General features: G+C 42.9%; 1 protein-coding gene across 1 annotated transcript in view; it reads left to right on the top strand.

The window, feature by feature from the left end:
• Positions 1-15,016, top strand: part of SPTLC3 (serine palmitoyltransferase long chain base subunit 3) — a 127,374-nt gene that overhangs the window by 58,054 nt on the left and 54,304 nt on the right. Inside the window, exons 5-6 of the mRNA XM_074988475.1 lie at positions 2,737-2,861; positions 6,376-6,469. Of these exons, the coding sequence (XP_074844576.1) occupies positions 2,737-2,861; positions 6,376-6,469 (219 nt within the window). The remainder of the gene's footprint in view (positions 1-2,736; positions 2,862-6,375; positions 6,470-15,016) is intronic.

The following is a 15,016-nucleotide window of genomic DNA, read 5'->3' on the forward strand; positions in this document are numbered from 1 at the left end:
CTTTAGTGTATGGCCACACTCTGACAGATAGTTTGTGGGAAAATCTCTTCTGACAGAAACATCTGTCAACAGATGCTTCTAGTGTATCTGTAGCCCTCATTGTCCTTCCATTTGTTCAAGTACATCCACCAGCTCAAACAAAAGCTTCTTGTCTTCACCTTCAGTTCCCTTCCCCATCTAGCTATGGCTCACCTACCAGACCTGCCTTCTGTCATCATGGAACTGCCCACAGGAGGACTTGAACCAGGGACCACTGAAGCTTGGTACAGAAGCCTCTACAGTTTGAGCTAAAAACCAACTAGCTCTCAGCTTAGACTGTGGAGAGCACTTGTTTTTTTTTTTTCTCTGTAAGTGCTCTAGGTGCTACTACATAAGAGAGTGAATCACATTTGGTAGCTGTATGGGTTACAATGACACCAGTCCCACCTCTGTTCTTCAGGTGACCCAAACCATTATCATAGACTTGTTCCCTGAGCATTGTCACACTTTATCATATGCTCTATGCTCTATCATATGCTTTAAGGGTGTTGACAGTGTTTCTAGCAATATTCATGGGGAAACACTGTCAAATCCCTTAAAAATACCCTCTTTCCTCCCTGAAATTGCTGCTTAAGACTACAGCAAAGTTATTTTGAAATAACAGCCCTCATTTTGAAACAAAAAGCAGTCAAGTAGCACTTTAAAGACCAGCAAAATAGTTTATTAGGTGAGCTTTCGTGGGACAGACCCACTTCTTCAGACCATAGCCAGACCAGAACAGACTCAATATTTAAGACACAGAGAACCAAAAACAGTAAGCAAGGAGGACAAATCAGACTTGCCCCGGCTCGTCTGCATACTTGGCTCAATCTCATTCTTGACCTTCCCCCCCACCCCTCCACTCTCTGATTTGCTCACCTTGATTATCTTTTTCTGACTTGTCCTCCTTGCTTACTGTTTTTGGTTCTCTGTGTCTTAAATATTGAGTCTGTTCTGGTCTGGCTATGGTCTGAAGAAGTGGGTCTGTCCCACGAAAGCTCACCTAATAAACTATTTTGCTGGTCTTTAAAGTGCTACTTGACTGCTTTTTGTTTTGATAGTGTATAGACTAGCACGGCTCACTCTCCGTTACTAGCCCTCATTTTGAAATAACTTGCTAGTATCTATACAAGGTCATTGCTATTGTGAATAATTTAGTTAGGGTTGATCCTGCTTCAGGCAGGAGGCTGGAGTAGATGACCTCCTAAGGTCGCTTCCAGTCCTAGGATTCTATGATTCTCCAAAATAGTGGTTGGCTTATTTTGAAATAGGGACACCTAATTCTGGCTATGTCTATACTTCCATTCCTCTTTCAAAAGAGGAATGCAAATAAGGGAAATTGAAAATGCAAATGTGGCATTGATTTACATATCTGGTGCTTCATTTGCATAATCTCTGTTCAGAAGAGATTATTTCAAAAGCAGTGTAGGCAGGGTTCTTTCAAAAATAAATCCCATCTTTGAAAGAACCCTTCCTATTTTGTTTCAGCTAAGTGCTATTTCAAAATGCATTTTTGTGTGTAGCAGCTTTATTTTGAAATAAGCTATTTTGGAATAGCTCTTACAGAATAGTTTATTTCAAAATAAAACTGCTATGTAGATGTACCCTTAACTTTGCCATGGTGCTTACAGAACACTTCCATGCTAGTGACTAGGTTGATAGTACATTGAGAGTGCTAGTTTTTACATGCAAAATTGTTTCGTATCTCATCCTACCAGTCCACCCCTCCATCTCATACTCTTGTCTCTTCCCTGTTGTTTTTGACATAATCCTAAGAATATGATCAGTCTGGATCATAAATAAAAATGGTGGTTTGTACATCTCTTTAACACAATTGGGCCCTGATATTTGATTGGGATTCCTAGACACTGACATTATGAACAAATAATAAAGACTTCTTTTGCTAGAGGTTGAACATCTCATGTCCGGCATCCTGAGGACCTGACTGGTACCAGATGTGAGAATTTGCCGGACCACAAGAGGCCAATATTGTCTAGCACATTACCAATACTTCTACTGCTTACAGGGCTCTTAGAAGACATTGTGGGGTAAACTACAGCTAAATAACAGCACAGAACACGGTGTGCCAGGACTGGTGGCTGTAAACAAACTTTATGGAACCATGGGAAACTTGGCCATATTCATGATAAATTGTTGTCTGGCTACGTAAAATCATTCCAGATTACGGATGTTGCCAAACGAGAGAGTTCCGAATTAGAGAGGTTCAGTCTGTACCAGATCTTTCCAGGCTGCTTAGGGTGAGGGGATTATGATGGAGTGAGTTCTCTACTCTTCAATCAAATATTAATGGCAGCAGATTTTTCTTGCTGGTTTACTACTTTCAAAATGGAAAATGCACAGGAGAAACATTCTTCTTTATCCCTCTCTACCCACAAAATGATTTTCTCCCATTTACTGTAGGGACTAAGACTAAGAGGGGAGCATTTCAGGAAAATACTAGTATGTGAAAATAGGCTATCCAGGAAAGTGTGATGCTACTTTAATAATGGATGGTGGTCACCTCCTTGGCCTACTTAATTATAATTCATCAGATGCCTGTTTTGCATTTTCTGTTAGATGTGCAAGATATAAGATATGTCAGATCTGAAGCATCAGTGTAATTTAATGGCATGTTTCCAGACTGTCCTTGTAATTATTTTATATATATATATGTATATTGTAATGAGATATTAAAATGCCTTGTAACTCTTAATTCAGGTAATCTTGACAAACACTTAGAACTAGAGAACCTGGTTGCCCGGTTTCTTGGTGTAGAAGCTGCTATGGTGTTCGGCATGGGCTTTGCTACTAACTCTATGAATATTCCAGCACTGGTTGGGAAGGTGAGTTTGACTATTGTCTAATTGCTTTGCCTACAGTTCTACAATTTTTTACATTTAGTGAATGAAGAAACTTGACCTGAACATAAGCCTAGACACTGAGAACTTCTGAGTTCTAACACTGATACTCTGTTTCATCTTGGGTTCCCCATTTCATCACACTTTCTGTTGGTCACTCCTGGATGTTGCTAAACCACTTATCATCCAGGTATTTAAATTCACATATAAATAATTAGCCTCATTTCCTCAGTTTACCCTTATCTATAATGTGAAAATCTTTTTGTCTCGCATCTCAGAGAGGTGTTTTAATGTTTAAATAATGGAACCGCTTCTTCTCCTACTTACCTATGTATAAACCCATATAGGATAGTGGCACCACACTAGCATAAAACTAATGTGAGAAGAGATTTGGGCTAGGTTTTTGAAAATGAAAAATATTGGTAGGGTAGTTTTTTGGGATGGATACTGCATGAATTTCTGACCAACATTAAGAAGAAAGCACAAAATCTTACAAAAGGCTGGTTCATAAAGGTCTTTATGACCTACAGTGTGTTTGGGCTTTTAATAAGTTAAATTTATAACCTCACTTGAGATACAGATGATAGTGAAAAAACATTTTACATCCTTCCTGGAGCTGATTGTTGATATCCCAAAGTGTAGTATATGTTCAAACATTTGTGTTAAAGAACTTGTGAAGCATGAGGTTGAAAGTGAAATAACTGGAGCGCCTGAGAAGCTAAATAACTACAAAGTCATATTTCTGGAAAATTTTGTTACAATTACTGTCATTTTTTATCTAGTCTAGTGGAGGGAAATCTTGGGGATAGGGGAGGGACACACTGATGGGAAAATCATGTTCTCATTTGTAGAATGAGTTTTAGGATGCAGTTTTGGGGTACTCAGCAGTATTGAAGGGAAGGAAGGAGCAGAATGTCTAGTATATGCCAGGTTGGATCTCATGGAAGGTGCTCATCAGGGTTCCCTGTAAACTGTACATTTGCATGGCTGCTCAGGAGAAATTCAAATGCCACCTAGCTGATGAGCAGCGCCCGCACAGCTCGATTTTGTTTCTACTACTGGCGCACATTCACAAATGAGTTGGTGTGCATGAAAAATACATTCTGAACATGAATGGAAAAGATTAGCAGGAACTATGATCCCCATGCATGGGCTTGAAAGCTTTTTCCAGACCCATTGTTATGGACTCATCTGAAAAGAAAAGAGAGACCCAGCATCAACTCAGTTTTTTCTCCAGTGTAGCATTCTGTTGAGAACTTTGTTCACACACCCCTACCCTAAGGTATTGCTAAGTGCCTAAACATCTATTCCAGGAAGGCATGAATCCAGGTTCTTTTCCCAATGTCTCCCTTCTACAAGGAACCCAAGTTCTGTCACCCCTCCTCAACAATCCCAGAGTGACCATCAGAGTCTCACCAGATGAGTCTCACCATTTGAGCCTCACTGGCCAATGCTGTTAGGACTGTTACGTAGAGAAACCCATTCTCTTGGCTTTCAGCTCAGAGGTTGATGGACTTGGTTACCAGATCAGATATGAAAGAGCTGTGCTCTGATCTTTGTTCAGGTGATATAGCTAATGCTTTGCTGGATTTCCTTCTGGAAGAATAAATTGCTTTACCTTTTCTGACAGCTGGATCCAAACCTATTCAGAGAAGATCTGGTAAATATATTTTTCAGGATGTTGTAGTCAGTGTGGATCTCAGTGTGCTGTCCGTCCCTTTAGCAGTCCTCAGTTCACATGGGCTTTGAGTTGAGAGGGAACTGAGAACCAGAGTCTGTGCCACCCCATCCTTCATGCCTTTGCACAGAATGAGGAGGGTGCTCACATATGTGCCCCTTCTGGTCACTGCCAGGCCAAAGATTCATGCTCATGTGCAAGGGGAGGGAGAACCACACTGACTGCAACATCTTGAAGAACCACAGTTACAGCAGGGTAAGTGATTGTTCTTGATGTTGAATTATTGCCTTATGTTATGGAGATGTCTCATTTACCTTACTTCCATAATTTAATGCAGTGGCAACATCTTGAGCTCCAGAGATGTACACACAATTCCTATTAATTTCAGCATTATTTCCTCCTGTGTTGCGCAAAATAGATTTCAGCCCTTGCATGTGTGAAACTTCTACTTAGTTAAGCTGTATTTGTGAAATAAATATTTGCATAATATTGTATTGCATTGTAACCATGTAACAAAAGACCAGAGCATAATGCCTAGGCATAAAGCGGGGCCAAGCTAAGGTTCCAGTTTGAATGTGAACCCTGACTTCTGGCTTTTGCTAATATAACAGATGGTGCAATGTTACTTTTTCCATGAATTTCATTGAGTTTTTTTTAACAAAGGGAATTAGAGATTGTAAAAATTACTAAAGATGAAGTGTGGGCGTAAAACAGATTTTCCCCTGTGCCTGAGCACATTCATGGTATGTGTTCACTATGCAGAAGATCAACCTGATCAGAGGTCAGTCTTCCAGGTTTCAATTTTGTGCATCTAGTGAAACATGTGCGATTGAACTATCTGGGGTTGGCAGTTGACCCTTGTACTCCTCAACATCGTGAGGAGTAAGGGAAGTCAACAGGAGAGTGTGTCCCATCAACTTCCATCTGAGAGAACAGCCAGGTAAATCGATTGTGGAAAAGTCAATTCTAGCTACAAAATTGCTGTAGCTAGAATTGCATATCTACAGATGAGTTTAATGTGTAGTATAGACCTAGCCTCACATACAGTACAGTGAAATGCAGTAAGCCAATTACAGCTCCTGATTCCAGGTCTCAGGACAGAAATGTAAGGCCCCTGGGAAAGGCGGGGGAGCTGGCTCTCGCCTGTCCCAGAAGAGGTGGGGCCTCAGGCAGAAGTAGCACACTGGGAGCTAGCCCTCTCCCACCAGTCCTTTGCCCTCTCTGCTGCCCAGACCATGTGACCAGGGACTCTACAAGCAACTTTTAAAAGGCCTAGTGCTCTGTCGGCTGCTGTGGCTGTGGTAGCAGCCAGGAGCCCTAGTTCCTTTTAAATCACCAGGATCTGGGGCAGGTGCCCCATTTGCTTCCCTCTCCAAAACCCTTCCAGATTCTCTAAGATTAGTACGATAGCTCTAGCTCCAAAATGTTACTCATATCTAACTCATTGACATACCGTCCTTATGGGATCCTGCAGCAGAGGAGGATCAATGGAGCTTCTCCCTGCCCACAGCTCATTGGGGCAAGGAAGCAGTAGACATAGGAGCCTGGTCCACTAAGTTTGTAACAGCAAGGAGCTACCTTTCTCCAGAGTAATTCAAGGTATTTGGCCTCCTTTTGTTACCTGGGAATATTCGAGAATCTGTCCTCCAGATTTATATATGTCCCTGAAATAGAATATTGGATACAAATACCCCTAGTCTAAGAAAGTTTCCAAAGCATATTTAAGCTTTGCAACTTGCTTGCTCATTTGTGATCTATGCACTCACTCTTGTCAATAGTCTAAAGGTTTATGTGGTTACTGATTGTGATCCTTCTCCATAGGGTTGCCTCATTTTAAGTGATGAGTTGAACCACACTTCTCTTGTTCTTGGTGCAAGACTTTCCGGTGCTACCATTAGAGTCTTCAAACACAACAGTGAGTACCGATGATGGAGATCTTTGGTGACAGGGAGGTTTCAACCAGACAAAACTGCTGATACAAGTTTTTCCATCACTTATTTGAAAATATTTTACAAAGGCTAGGGGATTAGCCCTTCAAAGTTATAAATGATTTCTGGTTCTGGAAGGAGAAAATGAAATGCATACAGTGTCAGGTGGCAATTGACAAAAGGCCATGACCAGTGCTACGTTAGTTTTCAAAAATATTTCTTACCATAACCACTCTTCTGGTTTGTCGCGTTTCTGAGAATCCATCTGCTGCTGGAAATCTGTATTTAAAATTACAACAGAAAATCTGTGCGAAAAACTCAGGTGTTTCAGAAACACTCAGCACTGGCCTGTCTCTGTAACCACCCTAAATTTCCAGCAGATTTTTTTCAAGTATTCAGAAAGATGTTACATTAGCATCTGCCCACATAATGACTTCACCAAAATAGGATTTTGGGACAAGATGGATTCTAAACTTGATCTTAGTTCTTGTTGTGTAGTGGTCTATAGCAGCACCAGTTATCAGCATGACTTCAGGCTCGCTGCTCCCCAATAACTTCAGTCTTTCATTTGCCAAGTAATACCCCACTTGTGCCTAAAAATAGATTTATTGTAAAAGTTCACAAGGAGATGCAAGAACTCCTGGGCTTGTCTACAGTGGGTTTGGGTGGTGGGTTGGAAAATACCCTGTTTTCCAAAAACAACAAGAAGTCCTGTGGCACCTTATAGACTAACAGCTCCAAAATATCTGTTAGTCTATAAGGTGCCACAGGACTTATTGTTCCTGAAGATACAGACTAACATGGCTACCTCTCTGATGCTTGTTTTCCAAAAAAAAGTTAAGCGTTCACACAGTCAAGCAGGATAATTCAAGATAAGAGGGCTTTTCTCTCAAAATAATTACTCCATCTCTGCCAATGACTTCCGCCAGTCCTGTCCCCTTCAAGGTCAAAGGGAAATATATGTGAACAAAGCCCAGCTAGTATCCGCTGGTTTGAAGGCTCCTTGTGCAATGCTGTGACTGTGAAGTGTGACTGTAAATGGGAATGTTCCCTTTTACAATACTGTGGCCCATGTGAATGTGATTTTCTGACATTAATTATTAGACATTAGAACATTGAAATAATAAGTAAGCAGTTGTATCGTGCAGACACTTGCAAAGTTATTTTGAAATAGTGGCCGTTATTTGGAAATAACTTTGCTGTACAGGCACACCCTAAGTGCCCTAACTACACAGTTGCTATTTTAGTGTGTTCTTATGATCAGATTTCATAAATAAGATCCAGAACCTGCTTACCAACCCACTTTCCTTGGTCAGTAACTATTAATGTTAGTTTTACATGTGTGGAATACTTTGTCATCCAAGAAGATTCCCAAGGGGTTTCAACAGTGAAATTTACATCACTGAACTACGGCACTGTTAGTGTGCATCCGGCTGGTTCATGTCCGGCAGCTGAGCCAGAGCCCCCTTTGTGAAGGGCCCCCCCTACACTATAAACCTACTAAGGATGCATGTCATGTTTGTCATGTTCTACTTCATGGTTTGCTTTATAAATGGGACTGAATTGAATTTTTAAAATTATATGTCCAGGGCTTTGACATCATTTTAAAAACATGTTTAGGTGCAATCTACTTTTCGGAAAGGACTGGGTCACAAGATTGTGCTACTCCAGCATCCCTGCATTTGTAATGTGTATACGGAGAATGCCTTGCCCATAAGAACCACACTATACTAGCCTACATGAGGAATTTCCATCCGTTTAGCTATGTCTCTCAAGGTATATTAAAAAAAAATCCAGACACCTGAGAATTGTAAATGTAATAACCAGCCCTCAGGGTAGACAGTTGTAGCTTAAAAGAAGAATTCTTCCATCTAACTATTGCCTCTCAGGGAGGTGGATTACCAGTGGGAGAAGCCCTCTTTTTGGCAGAGCTAGTGTCCACACCAAAACTGCTACTGCAGAACAGCTGTGGCACTGTAATATTTTAAGTATGGATAGGCTTGTAGTAATATAATTGGTTCTTAATTTACTTGCCTCAGAAACTTAGGGTATGTCTAAACAGCAGCCTTAATCTGATATGAGCTATTCTGGAGTAGCTGTTCTGAAATAGATTATTTCAAAATAATGCGGCTACACGTGAAAATGCATTTTGAAATAGCACTTAGCTATTTTGAAATACGTCATACACAGGTCCAACAGAGGGCAATGAAAATGATTAGGGGACTGGAGCACATGACCTATGAGGAGAGGCTGAGGGATCTGGGTTTATTAGTTTGCAGAAGAGTGAGGGGGGATTTGATAGCAGCCTTCAACTTCCTGAAGGGGCACTCTAAAGCGGGTGGAAAGAGGCTGTTCTCAGTAGTGACTGATGGCAGAACAAGGAACAATGGTCTAAAGTTACAGAGGAGGACGTGTAGGTTGGATATTAGAAAAACTATTTCACCAGAAGAGTGGTGAAGCACTGGAATCGGTTGCCTAGAGTGGTGGCACAATCTCCATCCCTAGAGGTTTTTAAGTTCTGGCTTGACAAAGCTGGAGCTGATCCTGCTTTAGGCAGGGCGGGACTCAATGACCTCCTGAGATCCCTTCCAGCCCTATGATTCTATGATTCTATACAGAACCTATTTCTAAGCAGAGCCATTGGGCGCACTGTGACTTATTTCCAAATAGGCTCTAGTCCCTGCCTTAACAACACCTATTTCAAAATACCTATTTTGAAACAGGCACTATTCCTTGTGAAATGCAGTTTACCAGTTTTGAAATAAGTCAACCGCTATTTCGAATGTGTTTTGAAATAGCTGTTGTCTTATATAGATTCTAGGATAATTATGTCAAAATAATAGCTGTTATTTCAAAATGGCTTTGCTGTGTGGACATACCCTGAGGCTGGGTCTACAAGTACCCTTTCCTTTCGAAAGGGACATGTTAATGAGCAGGTTTGAAAGATGCTAATGAGGCGCTGCAATGAATAGGCAGCACCTCATTAGCATAATGGTGGCCGCAGTGATTCCAAAGTGCGGCTTTTCAAATCACACGCCGCCCGTGGAGACGGGACCTTCCGAAAGGACCCCTCCCCAAGTTTTCGAAAGCCCTTCTTCCGATCACAGATAGGAAGAGGGGCTTTTGACAACTGGAAGGGTCCTTTCAGAAGGTCCCGTCTCCACAGGCGGCGCGCAATTCGAAAAGCTGCACTTTCGAATCGCCGCGGCCGCCATTATGTTAATGAGGTGCTGCATATTCATTGCAGCACCTCATTAGCATCTTTCAAACCTGCTCATTAACATGCCCCTTTCAAAAGGAAGGGGCACATGTAGACCCAGCCTTAGTCTTTCGTCAGTATTTGAACCCATTGTTCCAGTTTATCCAGACATACCAGCCTTCAGGTCAAAAAGGCTGTCAACAACAGAGAGTTTTGTTGACAAAACCTGCAGAGTGGCCACACTAAAAATGCGTTCTGTCAACATACTGTGAACAGAACTCAATACTTGTGTTGATAGACTTCTGCCTCTCCTCCATAAGTCAAAATGCCTTTCTTGACAGAATGTGTCAACCAAAAAGCTGTGTGGACACTCTGGGAGGGCCCTCTGTCAACAGACAGGGCTTCCAGGTCATTAGACAGCCCTATGTGCTGTGCTTACGGTTGGCCGTCCTGTCGAGAAAGGGCCAGGCAGTCCAGCCACTCTCTGTCATCAGAACGGATCTCTTTTTCGATCTGCTTTTTGTGTGTGGACGCAATCTGTCGACAGAGGTTTTGTCGGAAGATCTCTACTGACAGCGACTTCTGTCGACAGATCGCTGTATTGTGGACAAAGCCAAAACCGTAAACCTCTTAAGCCTGTACGTAGCTTTAAATATATGAATAGACCAACTGATTGAGACGACTCATTTGTTTACCATTATGCACAGGCTTAAGTGTTTTGCTGCATCAGAGCCTTGATGTTTGAACTGCTAAGCTCCTTGGCCACATGTAAGCCAAATACTAGACCTTTCATTCTCACACTGAGTGGAAACAGGTCAACCAATCTAAGTCACTTTGTTGTTTAAGTTATATTGCTGGATGTACGGGGGAGCTTCCCTGTCCTCTGCCAGGTGTATAAACAGAAAACTCTGCACCCAACACATCCTGTTCAGTGCCTTTAATGCATATTAATTTGACTCTAAATTCATAAAGGGCTTTTGTCTTTTTTTTTAAATCGCTTTCCCACACACTCAGCTGGAGGTAGGTGATACTGCAGGGAATGGGGATTGGTTTGTGTCTTGGCTGGTAAGGGGAGCAAATAGCCCCCTGACAGGGGTCTGGGTTGTTGCCATCTGTTGGAGGATATCAAAATCTCAAGGGCCCACATCAACAGGGGTGGGGGCAGAAGAAAGAGTGAGAAGAACAAAGGGGGCAGTTGCCCCACAACCAGTGCTTCAAAGGGGCCCAGGACTCGCGGTCACTGCCACTGCGGCAACAGTGGCAGCCAGAGCCTTGATCCCTTTAAATTGCCACCAGAGTACCACTCTGCATGGGTCTTAGGGCTGGGTGGGGCCTGGCTCTACGGTCAGGATGACGCTGAGGGCTGGCTACACTGAGCCTTGCTCCTTCTGCCTGAGGCCCTGCCTCTTCCAGGGGTGGGGCACCAGCTGGCTGGGGACCTGCAGAAGCTGTTGGCCCACTGCACATCAAAGATCTTCTGCTGAATAGCTGGAACTCCATCCCTGGAAACCATGGGGTAAAGAGGAAAACTGAATCCAACTATGAAGCTGGGAGAGCTCGAAAGATAGGTCAGCCAGGACAGCAAACAGCAGCAGGGTGTATAGGGCACTCTAAAAAGTCACTTATTAAACGTGAAAGTGGAATTAAATTCTCTGCTGGTGTAAATTGGCACTGTTCCACTGGAGCAGTGCCAGTTTATACCAGCAACAGGTTTCACCCAGTATTACAACATTGCAAACATAGCATGAGACATCAAAGACCTTTGTGCCACATAATACTCAAGAAGAGACAAAAAAAAATCCTCTTTATACTGTTTATCACCAGTACAAAAGTAGACTGGTTGGCAGGGTTATAAATGACATTTCCAAAGCATGCACATGTGTGAACGACGAAGGTAATGCTACATGGTGGAGAAAGCAATTTCTCTTCACTGCGAGGCTCATTCTCCTTTTGCATGGTGAGTAATAGCCTTGATTAAACCGTTGAGTTCACATGGACTTTCAATCTGACTTCGCCAGTTGCATGCATGTAGAAGATACATGGGAGCAAAGGGCAAAGTCTGATGAGTGTATTGCTGCTGTTTTTATTGGCTGCTGAACATGATCATCAAAACGATGGGGAGTACTCACCGTACACTTTTGTGAATCAACAGAAAGATTTCCGGGCCACATACTTCCTGAATTGCTAGAGGGAAAACATATGCAAATGCGTGTTCAGTAACCATCCTATCTGTCAAGATTAGCATTGTACAATAGTGCAGCAAGCTAGATCATTCGTTCCCACACACTAAAACAGGAGAAGGCTTCAAAGGAGCCTGTCTTCTGACAAATCAGTGTTTTCTGTCTAATTTCACAATTAAAGAAGTACAAGATGCTTTTGGCACTGAGATAGATTTCCCTTTGCCAGAATGGCTCTAAATGCCTCTACAAGAGAGTGGGACTCTAAATGTAGCTGGCATGGCAGGGTCAGTGTCATTCCTGGACCCCAGACCTCTGCTTAGTCCATAGTCCTGCAGATTAGGGCCTGCTTGTCCTCACTGGGGTTCAGGCTTTGGTCCCTTGGCCCAAAGGAGCCCCTTGGTCTGACCTGGCTGAGTGACCAGTCCCTCCCAGCCTCCAGCTGAGTCCTGGGGTTTACCAGGGGCAGTGAGCCCAAGTGCTCCCCTCAGAAGTCTCTGGTACTCTTGGTGTTCTCCTTGGTCACTCTCTAACACTCTCCTTGTCTAATCTACTCTCCTAACTCCTCTCCATGCTCCTCCTCCTCCTGTACTCTCTCCCTGCTCCCTACTGGGGGAAGGCTTTTTAAAAGACCCGTGCCAGCCTCAAGCGGGCACATCTGGCCCTTAATTGATCTATAGTAGCCTCTTCCCCACTGCTCCCGCTCTGCCTATGATGATACCTGATTAGGCAGGGCTGTTTCGGCCTTTTAGGGCTGCCTCTGGCCTGACTCTTATCATACTGGATTCAAATGCCTCATGGGATACATGGATAACTTGCAGACTTTTGGCTAATGCTGCTCAATCCCTTTTCCTTTTCTATTATATTTATTCTATTAATTTACAGATTTGTTTACAGACGGACATTCACACAACTTGTGTCTATCCTAGACAATAGGTAAATTCCCACCTGGGGTCCCTCTGGTCCAGCCCATGGTTTAACTAATGTGTTGTTTAAAAACTCCAGAAACGGTTGGGTGGAACCTTCTCTTCATGTGGGTTCTTACCAGTTCAACTAGCCCACCAGTAGCCGCAGTGAAGTAATAAGGCACTGAAAAGTTGACAGGGACCTGGCTCCATTGCAGTGGATAACAAGAATATCCAAAGTTCTAACAGCGGTTACTAACAGAAATTTTGGAAGAGATGTAAAACTTCATGCTTCCGGATATAAGCCCATCTCCAGCTATTAGAGATCAGGTTGACACCTTCATGTGGAGGTACATTAGTCCCACATCAACCTATTGTGAAGCTTCTTTTTCCGTCCTTTGGGGCATCTGGGGCTGCCCACTGTAAGAGAGCCAGGATACTAGGCTCGATGGGTCATGGCTCTCGTCCAACCTGGCAATTCCGATTTTCTTGTGGGACATGCAAACATTGTTATGGAGAGAGGATTATGGTGACTTGCTGGTATATCTTCTCTTTGCCACATTTTATGTGCACTCACCAACTTGGAAAATCCACATATGACTTGGTAAGTGTGAGCAGGAAGTTTTGCTAAATGCCCTTAATTTTCACAGATTCACTGCTTTTTCAGGGAGCAGGCTTAATACCCCTTACAATAGCAAGTGAGCCTTCCAAATACCAACCAAGAGTAAACAATGCAGTCCTGCCTAGGGATGGACTTCCAGGACTTTGCCACTTAAAGTTGTCCCAGAGCTCACAGCCCTTGGCAGAGAGAAAACTGCTATTCAGCACCTATGAGAAGAAATCAGACTGTCAAACATCTGGCAAAAACAAAACAAAAACAAGCCTTCCTGTAGCACTTTAAATACTAACAGTTTTATTTATTAGGTAATGAGCTTTCGTGGTCAGGCCCACTTCACACTTTCCAAGTCACACCTCCTTTTTTAAGCAGGTTTATCCTGCAAATACTAAACAGGAATTAGGACTTAATTGCTCTAAGTGCCAAACAGACAAATAATTCCAAGTCCCTGCCTCAAAGAGTTTACAATCTGGTGCCCTGACAATGAGCAGCGGAAGAAATAGCCAGCTGAAGAGGACTGCAAGGCAACAGTAGAAACAAATGCTTTGTTTCATTTGGGGCTTGTTCACACTTGATCATGGTTGGATGTGAATTAAAACTGCAACTGCTATTCCTGAAGAACTTCATGTGTGGATGCGCTGATTCTGGAATAAGAGGCTGCATCTACACTTGCCCCACCTTCCAGAAGAGGCATGTTAATGAGCAGAGCGGACAATGCAAATAAGGCACAGTTAAAGCATCTCATGTCTTATTTGCATATTCTCACAAGATCTTGCTTCTGGAAGATCCCCTTCCCAAAGCAGAAGGAAACCACCCTGTCTACATGGCAACTTTTGCTTTGGGGATGGGATCTTCTGGAAGCGAGATCTTGTGAGAATATGCAAATGAGATGTGAGATATTTTAATCCACACTTCATTTGCATCTTCTGCTCCACTCATTACGTGCTCCTTCCAAAAGAGGGGGCAAGTGTAGACGCAGCCAGAGTGTTTAGCTTAATCCACTTTGTCTTTTCTGGAATATCTCCATGTGCAAACAAGCCATAGAGCTCCTCAGATCACCTCCTCAGAGCCTGGGGAAGTCTTGTTGATTGCCACCAGTGGGGATCCATGCAAACTCTACTCAGGGAGGATAAAATAGTTACTTACCACAGTAACTGTGGTTTTGATTTAACAACAGGAAACAAATGGGCAAATTACACAAATTGGCAAACAAATGCATGTGGGACTTCATCATCTGACACGTCCATAGTTGAGGATGTAAGGATGTGTATATGCCCCCAAATGGCCCTGTTGCTCTCTAGAAAGTTCCAACCTCATGCACCCAAAGCACATATCAGCATTAGCGTGGATTAGTGAGGGGAACCACGAACAATGAGGCAACTGTTCAGTTTTTGTGGGTGGCAGTATTAGACTGCTCCCTCTTCTGGATCACCATGTCCTGAACAGATGCCGAAGGAGGAGGAATAGGGGGAAATTAAGTTGATTTGCACATGTAAAACACTTAAGGGCTAAAGTCTTTCAGGCATAACAAGATTAAAACATAAACTCCTTTGATGCTACAATGCAATAAACCAACTTTCTAAAATACAGGGCACTGAACTGCTTTTTATCCCCATCAACCCTTTACTGTGTCCCAC

This window comes from Carettochelys insculpta, chromosome 3 (assembly GCF_033958435.1).
Source record: "Carettochelys insculpta isolate YL-2023 chromosome 3, ASM3395843v1, whole genome shotgun sequence".
Classification (NCBI taxonomy): Eukaryota; Metazoa; Chordata; order Testudines; family Carettochelyidae; genus Carettochelys; species Carettochelys insculpta.